This window comes from Vespula vulgaris, chromosome 19, assembly GCF_905475345.1.
Source record: "Vespula vulgaris chromosome 19, iyVesVulg1.1, whole genome shotgun sequence".
Lineage (NCBI taxonomy): Eukaryota > Metazoa > Arthropoda > Insecta > Hymenoptera > Vespidae > Vespula > Vespula vulgaris.
Window position 1 is genome coordinate 335,587 of NC_066604.1, and position 19,002 is coordinate 354,588.

Below are 19,002 nucleotides of genomic sequence, written 5' to 3' on the forward strand. Positions count from 1 at the left end.
AAACGAGTCATTTTAGAATGACGATTATTTTTACGAGCACGGACGATCATGTCCGTGCTCGTTCAAGCCTATTGTCTGTCAATCTTCAGCGTAATGAGTGTTTACCTCTCTTATTAATAAACACTCTAATGAGGATGTGACCGACACGATGATGGATGATGACCAAGCTCGATCTTTAAAGGTTCATTCTTTGTCCTCGCGACAATGCCGCGTGGATCGTCTCTCGTAAGAATGCTCGCTACATTCTTGAGGATCCTTCATCTGTTTACATTATTATTATACTGTGAGGCAAGCGTCTGTCCGCAGAATTGGAATACCTGTATAGATCCTGATCTTTCTCATTCGTCCAAGAGCTCGGATATTTTTCTCGAAGACATTGAAAGCAGATTGTCCAGCCTCGAAAGAAGACTCAGGGCTGTTGAACAACCAGGTGAGTTTAAAACGCACAAATGGTTTAGTAAAATTCCATGAACATGCTATGTCATCGAATCGTTTAATTCTACGTACAATTCGAAAAATTACTTACAATTGATAATGAGATATTTCAATTGTAATTGTTAATCGTCAATTGAATGAGCCTAAAGCTGTTAAACTGAATTTTCTTTTTTTTTTCTTCTTCTTTTTCATATTGTGGTATACTCGTGTTCGAGTAGTTTGGCAAATCGGCACATCACACGAAGATTGGGAAATTTGTGCCGAAGGACCGTGTAAGTGCGTGCCGGAAACAAAATCTCTTTCCTGTTGGAGATATGGTTTGCTCGATGTACCACCTTCTCAAGTGGTTCCTAATGATATTTTAAAATTGTAAAAAGCTTTAATAAGGAAATATGGTTTGATAACAGTTGAAATGAGTATCAATTTAACGTTTTACGTTTTAGGGACTTGGGTAGTAATCAAATGACGGCGTTACACAGAGATACTTTCTTGGATATGACGCAACTAAACCAATTGTGAGTGTGTTAGTCGTAAGACGCGATCGATACGTAACCGCAGAACTGGATTAATCAAGTTTTAAGTTTTACAGAGACTTGAGCGGTAACTACATCGAACATCTGCCATTGAATTTGTTTTTTTCCTTACACAGCGCCGTACATCTTAGGATTAGCAAGAACTTTTTGAGAGAACTGCACCAAAATCAATTTGTTAAGGTGCGAAATCTGCGTATTCTGTGAGTTCGTTATGATTATCGACGATATTTTAAAATGCATTTTCAAAAACTATGAGAATTAATAAGAAAAAATGCACGTCAACTATCATAGTTTGTCAGATATTTAAGCTTAAACATTTAAAAACTTTTGACAATATTTAGTCATTCAATTACTTTATAATATAACAATGTTCGAATAATACCAACGTTCGAACGTTCAAACATTTACATTTTTCTTTTACCAGCGACGTATCCTCGAACAGATTGCAAACTTTACCAGAGAGTTTGTTCATAGCTAATAGCGTCTTAGTATTGCTCGACTTTTCTAACAATCTCATATCATATTTACCGAGTGGTACTTTTCACGGATTGAAAACCTTGGAGGAACTTCTTCTTTCGCACAATCGTCTTTCCACCCTTCAAAGTGGTGTTTTTCGTGACCTAGTTAATACAAAGTGCTTGAAACTCGACGACAATCGATTGAAAAAACTACCGGCTGATATCTTTCATCAACAGATCTCTTTGGAGGAATTAAATTTGAGGGGGAATCTATTAACCGAAATACCAGATAATTTGTTTTCCTCGCTGGAGCGATTGTTAACGCTCGAGCTATCCAGCAACAGACTGACTCATGTAAATACTTGATCCCTAAAAAGTCTTTTATCATTCTTTGTTATCTTTCAATTCGTTTTCTTGTTTTAAGGTGCAGCTGCACTAGCAAGTAATTTATGACATTTCTTGCGAGAGCAACTTGGAGGAGTGTGTACACTTTTACATAAATTTTGACGCAACTCACTCTCTGTAATAATTTGTGAGAATGATCTTTGAATTTCTTGCTCAATAAGTGTCGATAGTATCTACATTATAAGCTTAGTTCTGTTCAAAATGTCAGCTCAACAGATTAGACATGCTGTTACATCTATGATAGTTATTTTAAAACAAAAAAAAAAGAAAAACAGAAAAGTCAAGATGAGAGATTGGATATTAAGAAAATGTGAGCTTGATGTTTATTTTCACTGCCATTGAATACATTTGAAAAACTGCATTCTGTTCTTCGCGTTCGGTTTTTTCTTCTTTTTTTTTTCTTTTTATTATTATTATTATTTTTTTTTTTTAATTATTATTTCGTTCTGGTAATTTTTGCTTTTTATATCCCAAAGTTCGGTAATACCTTCTATACCTACAACTACAACCTAAATACTTCTTTCTTTGCCCAGCACTTTTTCTCCGTCATTCTTGGTCTATGAACTCTCACAAAATACTTAAAAACTCGTTAGAAGTTGGAGATTGCTGTTCGAAATAAAAAAAGTAAGAGTTTGCATTACACATTGTTTCGCTATCGGAAAGCTGTTACGGCAGGTCAGTTTAAATTGCCGACCATTATCTCAAACTTGTTTACACACGCCACGAGAATCGTTCTCACAAAAATGTTGCAAGTTGTATTCAGACTTTTAAAATACCTTTCTCTACGTTCTGATTAAAAAACGTTTTTAACGTTAATAGATTCGTCCATTGGCATTCGATGGATTAGTGGCACTGAAAGAACTGCAGTTGGGACAAAATTATATAAAAACATTGACACCAGGATTATTCGATAGTGCTAATTCCTTGGAAAGGCTGATCTTATACGCCAACAATATAGAGGTCCTATCAAAAAACACGTTTCGTGGATTAAACAATTTAACTTCTCTTTTTCTACATTCCAATCGTTTGAGACTCTTGCATCCAGATTTGTTCAAGGACACTCCGAATCTACGAAAACTGTCAGTAACGTCATTTGATTTTTTATCATAATATTTAGAAAATAGAACATGATTATAAATTAAAGACTAAATGAATATCTTTCTTGTTAGGTGCAATAGAAAAGAAATATATTAAGAAAAATTTTATGATATCATGTGCCAAATATTTTACGAGAATGAAATGAAAGATTCGTATTCCAGTTAAATCGGAAGTTGAATGATTTTTGCTTTTCCTTGTGGAATATCCTGTATATTTTTAATTAATTTGTTACTTTAATCAATTATCTTGAAAAAATCGTAAACAAGTATAGATCGGTATAGAAGTTAATAATAGTTAATAATAATGATACTGATCATATAGAATCACAATTTAATAATCGTGACGTATCTAATCAATCTTATTAGATGGTCATTTAGATCAGTTGATTGAACAGCTTTAAATTTCGTTTTTGAAATTTTATAAAAGCTAAGATGTACCAAAGAATATTTAGAAATTTATAAGAACTACAAGCGAAAATTATAAACCTCATTAAACGAATAACACTTGAAATGTTACAAAATATACAAAGAACTATAATTATTTGATGTCTATTATGCATACAAGGTAATGATAGACATTTTGAACATTTATTGAATTAAGTAAACTATGATATTATTATTTCTCTTTTATTATAAATTAATTTTAAAGTTTTTGTTTTCAATTAACATCTTTAAAAATGTAATAACTAAATTTATTGTAAAATTGTTTTGTATGTATTCTATTTCTTTATGGCCTTTTAAAATAATTAACATTTGAAAGTATATACTGATAATATATGCCATTAAAATACCTAATTAATTAAAAAAAAAAATTATTGAACTTTCGATTTAAATGAATGTCAAGTGTTTTATTTTCTATTCTTATAATATTTAACATATGAAATTATGAAAATATTTAATATATTTATTTTCTATTTTTTCTACCAAACGATATATTCAATTGGTCTTTAATTTATAATCACAATCGGTGTATCAACGAGTCATCATTTTCAGATTACTCGAGGCCAATTATTTATCCTATTTACCAGCAAAGATCTTAGATGGTTTATTGACAATACGACAGCTTCGATTGGAACGGAATCCTTGGCACTGCGATTGTTCGGCTGCTTATCTGGCAACGTGGTTACAAAGGAGATATTTAACAATCACGAATAGTTCCAGCATAGGCGAGATTAACATCGGTGATAATTCGAAATCCTGGGAATTTGGAGCTGGAGTTATATGTAGAGGTCCTGGTGCTATGGGAGGAAAATTGTTATTACGATTAACGTTCCATGAACTTTGCGAGGGTCAATGGGCCTCTATGAAGGGTCTAGTTCCAAGAGTACCGAAAGATTTATTAGGAATTTCTTTATCAAACGCACTTGGCAAAGTTGCAGAAGTATAACGATGCATCGTTTTTTCTCATATTATTTTACTTAATAATTTCATGATTCAATTGATTCAAATCAAAATATTAAATATTACTTGATATCTTTTTTCTTGGAATATAAATTATTAATAATAATTTCTAATAAATCAAGAATTATATAATTTTCTATCAAATTTCAATAGTGGTCTATCAAACATTATTCTTCTTTTTTACTTTCCCAGATATTATCAATGTATTTATTAAATATACAACATTTCAAAGATCTTCACATACGCAAATTTCATTATAAATAGTATTAGAGTATAAATTAAGTTTATCAACAAATTTATTGATTTTATAATTAATAGCAAAAAATAATTTTCTAACGTAAATATTAATCATTGAGAATATTATTTATATAATTTGCAAGAATAAATTTTAGACATTTATGTTATGTTATGTATTAAGAATGCTTTTTAGAATCTGAAATAATATGACATTATAAAAATTTATAAAAAGTGCCAAATAATTAATTATTTTATAATTAATTTACTGTGATGAATTAACATAGATAAAATATCATTTACTCAAATTTCAGAAATAAATTATAAACATTTAGATATATGAAATACTCGATATATTTAATAATAAAGAAATAAATTATTAACGTTCATTGCGTATAAATATAAACGTTTATTGCATATAAATATATCTACATATATATGTATGTATAATATATGAGTGTACTAAAATTGACTACCGTATAGTGTTCATTCGACAATTTTTTTACAATTGCTTTTTTTTCCGTATGAGAACGAGAATTTTTATTCTTAAATTGCCACTGGCATGCTTGCCGAGAGCTTACTATCAAACATAACGTTGTCCATTTGAGATTAATGATCAGACTGATACTAAATCAATACTATCGATATCAATCTACTAATTACAACGTCGTATCGAATAGTATCCAAGTTACAGGTATCAAAAGTAACGATATCCGTTTGATACTTCTATAAAAATATCGTGCACCCATGCGATACTCGTATGAAAATTTAAATATGAGCCATTTTTTGTCTTTTTCTTTTTTAAATATCCATTCGTTAAATTTTCAAGGTCACTCTTTATTTATTTATCGATACACCAGCAGAGGTATCAAATGAGTATTGATACTTTCATGAGGTATCAAACGATTATTGATTTGATGTAAACACTTCTCGATTTGATATCGATTTAAGAAGTATTAGTATCGAAAATTTGATACCAAGTACATAAAATTTCAATATGTATCGATTCTTCCCATTGATTACTTTGGTATTGAATCGATTGAATATCATCAATAGTATCGGTATCGATCCAATCACTATTTGAGATCTGTCTATACACGTCTATGTTCATAATCATGGCAAGATTGATTGATTTAACAGTGTTTCTGACCGAACAGTAGGAGATGCCATTGGCGTAGAAGCAGATGATGTACTTGAAAAATTATTATACATATCCTCGTCCGCAATACGAACAATCACTTTTCGTATTTCGCTTTTTAATTTAGCTTTATTAAAATCTGATTTAAGGCTTTTCAATTCCAACGCCACGTATTGGCCAAATTTATCAAAATCGTCTGGTTCCTTTAGAAAGAATTTTAAAGCTGAACTATAAAGTTTTTCGTCAAAATCGTCTTCGCGTTTACGTTTCCTCGGTAATTGCGTTGGTTCTTTTATTCTATCCTCATTTTTTTCATTGTCCGCATTTGTATCTTCCTCTTCTCTGGTAGTTTTCTCCTCCTAAACAAAAAAAAAAATAATAATGATGATGATGATGATGATGATGATGATGATGATGATGATGATGATGATGATGATGATGATGATGATGATGATGATGATGATGATGATGATGATGATGATGATGATGATGATGATGATGATGATGATGATGATGATGACGATGATGATGATGACGATGATGATGATGATGATGACGATGATGATGACGACGATGACGATGACGATGACGATGACGACGATGACGATGACGATGACGATGACGATGACGATGACGATGATGATGATGACGACAATGACGACGATGATGATGACGACGATGACGACGATGACGACGATGACGACGATGACGATGATGACGATGATGACGATGATGATGATGATGATGATGATAATGATAATAATGATAATAATAATAATATGTCTACAGTATGTCCACTGGCGGATTAAATTAAAACTTTAAAGGATCTCAGACGTTACAAATTTTCGCGAACTTATTAAAATAAATATAATAATATAATAATATTCCTTTATCGTAACAATTTAATTTGAATAAGTAATATTTTTTAGATTTGAAAAAAAAAAGATAAAAGATTGACATTATCCAATATAAAATAAAATTATAATATATATATACTGTATTAAAAAATATAATATGTGTGTGTATATATATATATATATATTTTTTTTTTTAATTTCCAACGATTATTAAAACATTTTAAAACATTTTATCAACTGGTATTGTTTACTTTTTATCATTGACGATAAAAATGTCGCAATATTAGCTTCGACAAATGGTGGAAGACATTTCTACAACTATAAAAAAATTTGTTTTTGAAGAATTGAACTATGATTGATACAAAGTATAAATTTACTTATATTGATATTGGATGCAATGGAAGAATATCTGCTTGAGGAGGATCTTTTCAAAATTGTTCATTAAGCAATAGAGTCGAACAAATACACTTTCATAATTCTGAATAAGATAGTGCGTTATTGTTTTGTGGCTGATGACATATTTGCGATAAAATCATATATTTTGAAATTTTATCCATTTCACATCAAATCGTATTTTTTTTAACTTAAATAAATTGTCTAGAGTACATCCATTGACGGATTAAACCTTTAAGGGATCTAAGGCATTAGAAATTTTTTGGGATTTCATTAAAATGAATCTTTTCATAAAACAGTTCGTGTAAACAATGAAATGAGTAAGAAATATATCGGCAAAAATCAATTATAATGACAAATATAGAAATAAAAAGTATATAGCGATCTCATCAGATATTAAATTATATTTATTATAGATAATATAAACTTATATTGTCGTATATGGGTTCATGTTTTACGAGGGACGTCACCTGCGTATAAATTCGCCGTATAATGAACAAATTCTTTTGGTATAAATGCCAATAAATTTTGAATTTTAAGAGAATCAATAAACCTAGCGGGCATAGTAGTAATTAATGTTTTTCTAAAGATATATTAGAAGTTACAGAATTTTTTATCACATAAACATTATTTAAATGCAGGATTAATTGATACTTAAGGCGAATGCTATGAATTAACATGAGATAGTTGACGAAGCGAAAATGTTTTTGAAAATGCATTTTTTTTTTCATTGAATCGCGGGATATCAAATTGTAAAAATTGTAAAAATTTCTCAAAAAAATGTACGATGAATTTAAAAAGTTTTTTATTCATTATTCATATTTCATGATTATGTAGATATATATAATTAGTATTTGTAAAAAATAAGTGACATAATATTTTATATATATATATATATATATATATATATATATATATATATATTACTTACTATAGTCATTGATGACTGTGTACATGTCGCCTGAGTCGCATCTTTTGAAAATATTGGAATTAAAAATTTTAAAGAAGCAAAATACGGCCAGTTCGAACCATTCATCTTATCGATCCCATTCCCGCTTTTCTTCTTACTAGTTTTTTTTAATTCTTGTGACATCTGTAATTTGAATAATTAAATAATATATTTATTTAATTTCATGCAGACTTTATATTATACCTTACCTGATTCCGTAAATTGTGAATTTTTCGTTGTACCTCTTCTACTGAACATTGAAAATGTGTGCTAATTTGCCGTAGGGTCTTGTTTTTTTTTTCTTTGTTTTTATAATCCAAATCCTTCGTGTTCCACAATATTGTATTTACCTCGTACATAGTTATTAATTTAAATGTCTCATCTTTCCTCCATTCTTTTCTTGCAGTCATTGTTTCGTTGTTACTCTCGCGATAGCTACTCTCAGAATACGAAACTGATTCGTATTTCCGAGAGAGTTCTTTACAACGCAATCGCTCTCAGAATATTAAACCAGTGTTTCTCAACCTACGGAACGCGTTAGATTTTTAATCAGTCGCATAAATGAAAATTGTTACCTTGCGTTGAAGCAAGCTGATTTATATAAAAAATCTTTTTTAATTTTTTTAGGATATTATCGCGAGTAAATAGCCGATTTCTAAATATTCCGAAAGTAACAGCTGTATCTTTAAAAAAATATACGGTCATTTGAATCTATCGTATTCTTAAAAATTTATATTACAAACATTTGTAAGTCTTGGTATTGTTATTAAACAATGTATTGAGTCGTACGACAACAAAAGTTGAGAAACGCTGAGTTTGCTCTCGGATAGTAACTCTCAAACGTAACATCCAATAATAAGAAATACTCTCGAGAGCAACTAGAGATAATTTTACTCTCAAGTGGACGGATGCATACCTCCCTCCAGGCAATAGGGGAAAATAAAGGAGATTGTCCGACTGGTACAGTATGCTAACATTATTTCACTCACTGGGTACAGTGCACTGATTTTATTATTGAAGATACAATAGTACTAGTTATCACATCAGATGGCACGAGATGGACCATCGTTTCAGCGCGAAACTTGAAATAGTAATGTATACATATGTTAATTACATGAATAAATAAAGAAAAAGTTCACAATGTAATTATTCAATTATTTATGCACTTTTTTTTATTACCCTTTTCTCTTATATCATTCATATATTATTTCTGAGAGTCCAAAGAATTTTGTGAATACCCATATATTTAATATTTTTATTTAGAAATTATATAAACGATATTCTTGTTGAATATAAATGAATCTAATCTTGATGCAATTCTGATCAATTTTGAAATAATTAATTATAATACTCTTTTTATTAATCATTGATACTTGTTTACAAGTTAATGCAACTCTGATAATAATTATAAAATTTATAATCACAAAGAACTTTTCATGAATTTTTAAAATATCATTTCAGTCTAAAGATCTTACAGGTTGAGAGAAAGATCCTATTACTGTTTTAACTGGTTCTAGATGAATAAATTGGTTTGGCTTTGATGTCAGTCAATTTAAAATATTATACATGTAAAAGAAACAAGTTGTTGAAGAACAGAAGATGTGGAAAAATAGACATAAGTCCATTGAACTTAAATTAGAAGGAACTACATAATTATAAATAAAAACTAGTTAAAAATAAATAATTAAATTAACATAATAAAGAGCTAGAAAAAAAAACATAAAAATAAAATAAAGATTAAAAAAGCTAGAAAATGAAAGAAGAATATATGTATATGTGCACAAAAATTGAAACAAGCTTGAATTCATTTTTATTGTGCTTTAGCAATCATCCAAGAAAATTGCACTCACAAAATCTGTAAACACTGTCAGATTCAATGCTGTTTTCATTAGGTAGTCCTTTTCATTTGTTTCACTAATGAAATCATACAGGAGATCTATGACATAAAAAATTATTTAAAAGAACAAAATTTTTAATTCATAAAATTTTGAAATATTGTTGATAATGCATAGTATTGATGGTAGTATTATCTATAAATTTTAATTTTTTTTTATCTTGAGAGAAGATTTTAACTGTGACAATACATCATCATGGACAAACTTTTTGGTAATCTGTTATATAAAAATGGAAAATTAACAATGTGTTTTATAATGTAAATCAATGTTTGATAATATTATTAAATACAATATAAGTAAATATCATGTGATACAATATAGAGTTTTCTGGCTATCCATGTATATTGAATGTTTATTGAATGTACGATGAATAAAAATTTCTACCTTCAGCAATAAGAATATCTTCTCAATGTCTTATCAATAAAATCAAACAGGGAAGCTGTAATATAATAATGTTTTTTTAATAATAGGTAATAACATATGAATAGGTAATATTAAGCTTATAAAATCAATGCAACTATATAACAAGATTTAATGTTGTTTTGTTAGACTTCAAATTTCTTTACCTGAACGAATAAATTTGTTAAAATGCTTTAATAATATTCTATTCTGCAAGAATTTTTTACGAATCTGTAATATGAAATATCATAGTAATTATATAATTTTGAATTGGAAATGCAAACATTTAGTTTAATAAAATATAAATTAATATCATTTTATTTGATTCCTGCCATGAAACGTCCGCTAGATGGCATATGAATGGAACTTTTATGGAATTTTATATAAAACTAATTGTTTTAATAGCTCATTTGTAACGATGATATGATAAAGATATATATCTATATAGATATATACATAGATAAGAAAAATATAACAAAGAAATACAGATATCATAAGACAAAACAGATATTAGTTTAAGCAGGAAGAAAGGATTAGGAAAATAGATTAGAACATTGTCCAGTAGAAGCGCTCGAGTGCTCTTCTTTCGCTAGTCGTCATTTCCTGTATGATGTTGCCTCTACTTTACCGATGTTGGCGTGTTCGTCAGAGTTTAAAATAATTTAATGTTTCTTTTCAGCAATAGATGGTAATGTATATACAAATTATGAATGACTAACACAGAAAGATGTATCAAAGTAGGTTATGTGCCAAAGTATATAAATCTTGTCTTAATTTAATTCCATTTACATTTTACTAATAATAGATATAAATATATTAATTGCTTCCAAAGGACATCCAATAAAGGTAGTTATATATTGATATAAACGATATAACGATAATTCCTAGCATTGTTAAAATTAATTTTAAAATATATCATCAGAATAATGCCATTGTGTAAAGATGCATTCAATTAATTTAATATAAAATTCAATAATGAAGATTTTAAATAACAAGGAAAAAACTATGCAAGGAAACAAGGAAACTGTGAATCTTCTCGATCTTTTATCAGAAACAGAATCAGATATACCAGATTTAGTCCTGACACCAAGAAAAAAGAAAGTTAAACGGTAAGAATAAATATCAATAATAATATTCGGTGTGATACAACTGTTGTTAATAAAAATATTTATTTAAATTACTGCTTTAACGAATTGTTATCATTTATTATTACGATATCATTTGTGTTATAGAAGATATAGGCAAGGAAGTACTGTTAAAATTAAAGACAACGACATATGCGGTTGCAATAGATCAGACATAAGAGTCATATCATTATGGGTAGTAGCCCTATTGATAATATTTTGGTTGATAGCTTTATCCTGGGTAGCTGCAATTTTCTATGGAGAAATCGAAAGAATGGACACATCTATAAAATTGGGTAAGTAATGTTAAAATATATTCGAACAACGTTTTAATCCATTAATACTTTGGATTCAAATATACATATATATGTATATATATGGCATGTTCAATAGAAATTAATATGTAAATATAAATTATTAGTAATCGAATAAAATATTCTGGAACTAATTGTAACGATTTGAGTAATGAATGATTTTTATGAATTATATAAAAAATCCATAAATGTTTAAATATATTTCTATTATTGTTTTTATAATATGTGTATGTACTTTAATATTAATATTAATATTAATTTTATATAATATTAGCACCGTTATTATTAGTTATTCGATATTAAAAGTTTCGGTGTGTCAGTAGTACGAATACAGTTTTTATCGTACGAAGCAACCCCTAGCGGTAGGAGTAGAGTTGTTCCTCACGTACGGCAACCCCTTCTTTCGTCAGTCGATATCAGCGACGACGAGTGGCGGGCGAGTCTCGTACTTGCGTATGCGCGCGCGTGTATGTGTGTGTGTGTGTCGATAGTGTGGCCTCCACGGAAATCGTTCGTCCATTTGGCACAACGACGTTTATTTTCTCCTTTTAAGTTATAACGCGGCCTAAATTTATTTTCCAAATCGAATATATACGTGCTTATTTATACGTTTGTGCTTAAATAATAACTCAAGACTGACCAACTGTCATGGAATAAAAAAAGATAATTTTTATCGTGTGAAATATTCGCAAAACGTGTAACAGTTTACGATCGATCATTACGAGAGAGATATGTACTACATATAATCGTGTCCGTTCAACATGAAATTTAATTTCTTCATTTTATAAACGATCCGACGGGACGAAGGATATTGAATCTGGATTTTTGAAAGACTTAATCACAAATTATTACACGACCAATCGATCTCATTGTGTCAATTTCGAATGATTTCACAACGTTAAGAGGGTACGCGGTAGTGGGAGAAATAAGGATAGCATAAAAAAAAAGAGAGAAAAAGACAAGGAGAAAGGGAGAAAAAAGAAAGAGAATTATAACGTTTACGGGCTTTATGGACTATTATACGTATTGTTTCCGTTTTTCCCCAACTTTTGCACAGAATATACAAGTTCGAATCGATGAGAATAAGACTTTTATAATTCATTTCCAACGTGGTTGAAGTTTCGACGCGACTTGAAAAATAACTCGAAACGGTTACCGTTTATGTCACGACGATATCACCGTCGATTCAAATGATGTTAAGGTCGAATGGGTTTTTTTAATCGAAGAAGAACGTGTGTCCGTGTGTCGAAAGTGTTTTGCGATAGATAACGGCGCCAGTCATTGGTTTAACGTACACTTTGAAGACAACTTCCTCGATAAAAAAAACGCTTAATATGACAAACATTCTTCGGTCGTGAAAGCGCAAAACCAACTTATGTCAAATTCGTAAGTCATAACAATTGCCAACGTATTTAAAACAGCGAAACGAAACGAAACGAAACGAAACGAACGACTGATTAATGAAATAAAATGATACATTATGTCAAATTAGTCATTGATTTATTGAATGATTAAGAAAAAACAAATCGTAAAGTTTTAACGTTTCGTTAATGTTTTATGAAAACATTTTGTTAAGCTTTGAATAAAAACGTATTTTATAAGTGCCTGACTCGAATAAAATAAATTATGGACCACATACAATTGAGATATATTGATATGTAATTTAAGAAAAAAACAAAAAGACAGAGAACACATTGAAGATAGAAATTTACGATAACGTTATTATCTGAACGAGATAACGATGTACATATGTATTTAAAAGAAATATATACATACATACACACACACACACACACACACACGTACCAACGTGGATTGTCCCTTATAATCCGACGATAGTTTCTATTTTCGCAACAAAGTTTCCAATTAAAATTAAACATTGAAACAGTAATTTAAATATGTTTCTTGACAACGAAAACAAAAAAAAACAGAAAGAAAGAAAATAAACAATAATATTATTTCGCTTACTAAATCGTCACCTCATTCTCTTACGGTCTTTGATTACTTGATATTCGTTATCATTCGTCACAGACGGAAAACAATCTGGCCTGGTTTCGCGATAGAGACGAAAGCAAGCAGTAAACTGTCTCGACGAAAACTTCGAGCAAGTTCACTCGCGCACGCACGCACGCACATAACCAACCAAACTCAAGTACACACGCACACACGTGCACTCGCGCACACACACACACATCAGACATCACACACAGTAGGTTGTAACATAGTCACGTGTATTTGATTTAAAAACGGCAGAACGTACTTCGGCGAGACGTACTTGATTTTCCTATATATGTGTATGTATAACAAGTTTTACACACACACACAAGTACATAATATATACAGAATGAGTCAGCATTTATTACCGTCTGAAATAAATTTTTATTGATGATTAAAAAAAAAAAGAAAGAAAAAGAACAAAGGAATAAATAAATAAAAACAAAAGAAAAGTGACCTATAATTTCTTCAGCTAGCCAATAAAAAAGTCAATAAGCGTGTCTATATAATTTTTCGTTTAAAAATTTTTAAGCCACTGAACAAAAGAGTTATTTCAAGTTTGACAGTAATTATTGACTCACCCTGTACAAAACGTACACACAAACAAACACACATATAGAGAAATCGTGTATAATAGCAGAGCATCTATACGTGTCCTCAAGATACGCGCTCGCGCGTTTTCCTACAAGGCGCGCTTACCTGCTGTTATTGTTAGCCACCAATTTGATGATAAGAGCTTCTCAGTAGTATCGCGACAATGTTCGGTTGTAAATGCATCGTTTTTTAATCGCTCCGTATCACTCGTCCGTTGATTATAGCCTCTTGGTTAACTTCGTCGAGACCATTTGCATCTCGTTTTAAGTGTTATTTCGCTTTAAAGAACGATAACAAATGCATTGACGACAAAAAAGTTCTAATTTTACTAACTCCATTGAAGAAATATAATATATTTTTATTTCTTCTTTTTCGTTTTCCCGTTATTGTTCCTCGTAATAAACATATTCTACTTATTAAAAAATTTATAAACAACTCGAATTACACTACTATCGTACTTTATATTGAGTGTGAGTCATTATTATTTCAGCTCGCATCGCAATAGTGTCTCATTTCTCGTTTTCACGTTTATATTCTTTATATATGTGCAGAAATTAATGTGAGAAAGTATATTCATAGACTTATGTTAATTTCTATCGATAACATTAATATGTAAAGCAATATACGGGAATACGAAGAAGACATGTTCAATAATTTAAAGTGATATCTTTTCTCGAGTATAAATGAAGCTAACAATAAGGTTTGATAATTTCTTTAAATTTCGATAAATTGGCTCTTACAATTTCATGTTTTATTCGTTATAATTTTTCTTGCATAATTTTTTTCAAATTCGTGCAACTATAATAGTGCTCATTGTTATATGCTTACAAAAGAAAAAAAAAAAAAAAATACGTGTAGATAAATTATAGACCTTTATGTATGAAATAAAAGAAACTGATATGCATACGTATGTTAAATTAAATAAAATAATAGGTAAGATCTTCGAACGAACAAACATGTCTTTCCTTGGATTATTCGAACTATCATCACGAAACTTCATTATTAAACATGAAGAAGTATCGCGATGAAATAAACATCAGACATTTTTTAGACGCAATGAACCAGGCAACATGAACGTTTAGCGTTAAACACTAAAAGTCAATGATTATAATATAACGTATTAAATTACAACCACCTCGAAATATACCTCGGCATAAGAATAATAAGTATATGTAAATCAAGGAGACGAAGGAGGAGGTTTTACTTGAGATGGACTCGGTAGCGGTTACGGTTCCGCTTCGTCAACCAACGAAGAAAATGAAGAAACGTAAGGAATTAGATGCTCTTGCACCTCCACATGCTGTTTCGAGAAGAACTTCCGGCAAACGTAGTTCTCAGGTATGAGTTTATCTTAAAACAAAGTTTTTATATAGAATTATTTTTATATCAATTGTTGTCTTTTTTAACAATGACTATTTGACGATAATTTATTTTGCAGGAGTTATTGACGGATAGCAGTGACGAACGTTCAGAATATTGGAACACATCGACAAGAAGCAGTCGCAAATGCAGAGGAAGAAGGAGCCAAGCTTGTCCGGGATTTCTTAAAGCTTGTAGTGCCTTTTTGGCGTGCGCTTCTGTGTTAGCTACTGCTAGCTTAATATGGCTTTTTATTGATGTTCGTCAACAACTCAGCGCCTTAAGAACGGAATTGGATCAAGGTATTGCTGTGAAGGACTTGAAAAATCACGTAGTCATGTATCTTGAAAATCTACGATAATAAAAATATCGATTTTTCTTTTTTTTTCTCCTTTTTTTTTTTATATAGGATTTTTGTAAATTAGTTACAATTAATTCCAGAATGAAATTATATGTCGCAACTATGTTTATCCGTTGTAAAAATTTTGGAGATATAATTTCACCTTGTAATCGTCATCATTTATGTTAAATAACCACTCGATTCAAGCTGTAACAATTGTAACAGCGTTTCTCTATTACATATTTGACAATGGCTTAGTTAATTTTTTATGAGGTTCTCTTATGTTTATTATATTACAGTAATTGCTGGTAACGAGGGTGTTCCTGATGCTTTGCAAAAATGTCATTCCATGTCGAGGGATCTGCAAAATAATCAAACCGTTATTTTCTCTCATCTATCAGATCTTAGATTTCAAATAAGTAATGTTACGATTCAGGTAAATATCTCATATCTTATTACTTATGCTTATTAATTATAATTATGTTGTATTTGATATGTCTAATAAGAGTTCATTGCAGTTAGTAAACATACAACATGGATTGCATCAAGTTCAAGAATGGGTGCACGCTGCTCCGGAACTTGCCAATGTTCCTAAAGATTTAAAAGCACTTTCAACGACTGTTGTTTCATTGGGCAGTCAAATAAGAGATTTGGATTCAACTGTAACAACATTAAAAGAAACTAATACGCGCATACAAAACATTCAAACTACTATGTTACAAAATATTACCAACATACAGGTAAGTTTATTAAATTCAAAAGTATATAGATTTTGCTTTCAAAAATTTAATTGTTTTCTCATTTTATTTTTATAGCATACTGTTTCTGAATTAATTAATATAACGCAAAAACCTCAAATTTTAACTACCAATGAAACCAAATTGAAAACCGAAGAATTAAATGCCGCAATATTGCGTGTAACAAATAACTTGACACACGTTAATGAAACTCTCTCCAGAACTCTTCAATGGACTAGTGAAGATCAGAAAAAAGATCATGTAAATTTACAATGAACTACAGCTATTGAATTAAAAAGAATTATTTATTCGTTATTGTATTTGTTAATAATATTGCATTATTCCAGAAAATATTGAATTCCCTCTTGGATACGACCCAAAATGTTAGTACAAAGGTTATATCTTTGCAAGGAGAATATGCAAAAATATCTGAACAAATAACTACATTACCATCATTAACGGAACAGGTAAATTATCTTTTTAATAAGATGAACAATTATTATTGTCATTACAATATTATTAGCTATCATTGATCTACTTAAATATTAATGTTGTAGGTGAAACAAATATATGCAGCCAGTATGGAATTAAATGATAAACTAAAACGTTTGGAACAATCTTATATTGCTGTAAAAAATTCAACTACTGCTATGTTAAATACAATAACGGAAATAAGAAATGAAAAGAGAATTATTAACGATCAAGATACAAGAGAAATGCCCATTGAAGGTATATTATAAAAACATTATTAAAAAGATTTTATGATAAATTATAAATTATTTATATTTTCTAGGAAGTCAAAATGTTCAGAGGATAAGCACAAACACTTAAACATAAGATAGATATAGGTAGAGTATAAATATTTCCAAAATTGTGATTTTGAAAAATAGCTCCTGCACGTATGATAAACAGTCTGTAGGCAACATAAAAGAGATGTGTAATTGTAAATATTAATAAAATAGGAAGGTTTATGAAACTATCTATTTAGCAGGAATTACGTATTTAAACTCTGGGTTATGTATGTCGTCAAAGAAAAGGATGTTATATTGAAGTATGTAATGAATATTACATATTATTAAATGAATATTCTGCAAGTATTTCATGACCTGGAGGAAACTATCTATACCAAGCAATAATTTGTACAATTATAATATTGATATTCTGATACATTGAAAGTATATACATTTGGAAATACTTACAAAGTACAAAATCTACAAGTTCATCATCCACTTTATCTACTCTATTCAGTTATAAATTTCTATTAACATAACATTTATTAGATATCATAAATCGAGTCGTATATCTATTAGATGCATGATTTCTTCAATTTAATTCAAAATTCTTTGTTTAAATTATTACTTCAAAATTACACTTATGTAATTCCTTTATTTACTATAATGAAATGTTTGTTCTGCACGATAATATATTTAGAATAGAATTGTTTATAAGTCTATAAACAGGCACAATAAGTGCTATTTTTTACGACAATCTATACAAAACATGGTCAGATAAAATTAATCAAAACTACGCACATTATAACATGCGCAGTATTATACCTAATTCGTCCAAAGTATGATTAAAGTCTCAAATATTGTATATCAAGACTTTGCTGCAGTACATAAAACCTCCAATTTCATCACCTTTATCACACATTTCTACTAAGTAGTTTGTATTGATACGTATCATAGATAATTTTTATCTAAAGACTGTTATTTTTTCGTTAAAATTTTGATTACACTAATAGTCAAAGAGAATACCAAGATCAAAATACAATTATAATTTCAAGTACTTTTGATGCTGGATAATCGACAAAAATACAAAAAAGAACAATATTCAATTGGTTATTACGATATGAATCAAGACGTTAAATTCCACTATTTGTACATTTGTAAATTATTGAATAATCATTTAATTATTCGAAGTAATGTACGACAAATTTCTAGTGTGTGACCTTGATATAAAATGAGTGTGCATAACAAAACGATGCATTGGTAGGATATACTTATGTTGAAAAAGGGTTAATAAAAATTTGAACGTAAAGTAACAATATCTTCACTCTCATATTCATTTCAATGTCATAATTTCTTTAATTTCTTCTTTGAACTCAATATTACATTTTATATAATTATTAATAATTTACATACCATTTTATATTGAAAACTTCACTATCGTATCCGTAAAAATCAGGAAAATTACATTAAAATAAACATTAGGAATTTGAGACAAAAAATGGCGCGCAAAAGATAGAAGGGGAATATGATGACGAAAATAAATGCGTAAATCGAAGTGAAAGATAGAGAAAGATAGAGAGAAAGAAGAGAAGAAGAGTAATAAGGGTATCTGAC

The 19,002-nt window shown here is 29.5% G+C and overlaps 3 protein-coding genes and 1 long non-coding RNA gene across 16 annotated transcripts; 2 read left to right on the forward strand and 2 right to left on the reverse strand.

Moving 5' to 3' along the window:
• The first annotated feature begins 42 nt into the window (after positions 1-42).
• LOC127070591 (carboxypeptidase N subunit 2-like) lies at positions 43-4,499 on the forward strand. Of its 3 annotated transcripts, none has more exons than XM_051008731.1 (7): positions 43-430; positions 654-804; positions 879-950; positions 1,025-1,168; positions 1,393-1,780; positions 2,651-2,910; positions 3,922-4,499. In XM_051008731.1, the coding sequence occupies exons 1-7, from the start codon at positions 205-207 to the stop codon at positions 4,313-4,315; spliced, it is 1,635 nt and encodes a 544-aa protein (XP_050864688.1). In that variant the 5' UTR covers positions 43-204; the 3' UTR covers positions 4,316-4,499. The 3 variants fall into 3 exon arrangements, with proteins under 3 accessions (XP_050864688.1, XP_050864689.1, XP_050864690.1); XM_051008732.1 differs by having other exon boundaries at positions 1,025-1,148; positions 1,664-1,780; XM_051008733.1 differs by lacking the exon at positions 1,393-1,780 and having other exon boundaries at positions 1,025-1,148.
• A 464-nt stretch (positions 4,500-4,963) lies between these two features.
• LOC127070871 (uncharacterized) lies at positions 4,964-8,397 on the reverse strand (the record flags this gene model as incomplete). The annotated part of the gene is made up of 3 exons (XM_051009415.1): positions 4,964-6,060; positions 7,883-8,044; positions 8,110-8,397. Coding segments are annotated over 3 exons (834 nt in total), but the record flags the coding sequence as incomplete, so codon positions are not given.
• Positions 8,398-8,438: 41 nt separating this feature from the next.
• Positions 8,439-14,014, reverse strand: LOC127070857 (uncharacterized). Its single transcript, XR_007784715.1, has 3 exons — positions 13,601-14,014; positions 10,362-10,425; positions 8,439-10,234 (listed from the first exon to the last, which is right to left on the reverse strand). It is a non-coding gene; the product is annotated as an uncharacterized LOC127070857 (long non-coding RNA).
• LOC127070853 (uncharacterized) lies at positions 10,892-18,704 on the forward strand. Of its 11 annotated transcripts, none has more exons than XM_051009383.1 (9): positions 10,892-11,040; positions 11,117-11,303; positions 11,427-11,614; positions 16,220-16,356; positions 16,439-16,660; positions 16,736-16,918; positions 17,005-17,124; positions 17,215-17,386; positions 17,451-17,636. In XM_051009383.1, the coding sequence occupies exons 2-9, from the start codon at positions 11,170-11,172 to the stop codon at positions 17,486-17,488; spliced, it is 1,194 nt and encodes a 397-aa protein (XP_050865340.1). In that variant the 5' UTR covers positions 10,892-11,040; positions 11,117-11,169; the 3' UTR covers positions 17,489-17,636. The 11 variants fall into 11 exon arrangements, with proteins under 11 accessions (XP_050865340.1, XP_050865343.1, XP_050865342.1 ...); XM_051009386.1 differs by having other exon boundaries at positions 10,906-11,040; positions 11,191-11,303; XM_051009385.1 differs by having other exon boundaries at positions 10,930-11,040; positions 11,176-11,303.
• The last annotated feature ends 298 nt before the right edge of the window (positions 18,705-19,002 follow it).

Coding starts and splice junctions, on each gene's coding strand:
- LOC127070591 (XM_051008731.1), top strand. CDS start 205: ATGCCGCGTGGATCGTCTCTCGTAAGAATGCTCGCTACATTCTTGAGG. Junction 951..1,024: donor ATGACGCAACTAAACCAATT/GTGAGTGTGTTA, acceptor TAAGTTTTACAG/AGACTTGAGCGGTAACTACA. Junction 1,781..2,650: donor CCAGCAACAGACTGACTCAT/GTAAATACTTGA, acceptor TAACGTTAATAG/ATTCGTCCATTGGCATTCGA.
- LOC127070853 (XM_051009379.1), top strand. CDS start 15,431: ATGGACTCGGTAGCGGTTACGGTTCCGCTTCGTCAACCAACGAAGAAA. Junction 16,661..16,735: donor AAAATATTACCAACATACAG/GTAAGTTTATTA, acceptor TTATTTTTATAG/CATACTGTTTCTGAATTAAT. Junction 17,387..17,450: donor AAGAGAAATGCCCATTGAAG/GTATATTATAAA, acceptor TATATTTTCTAG/GAAGTCAAAATGTTCAGAGG.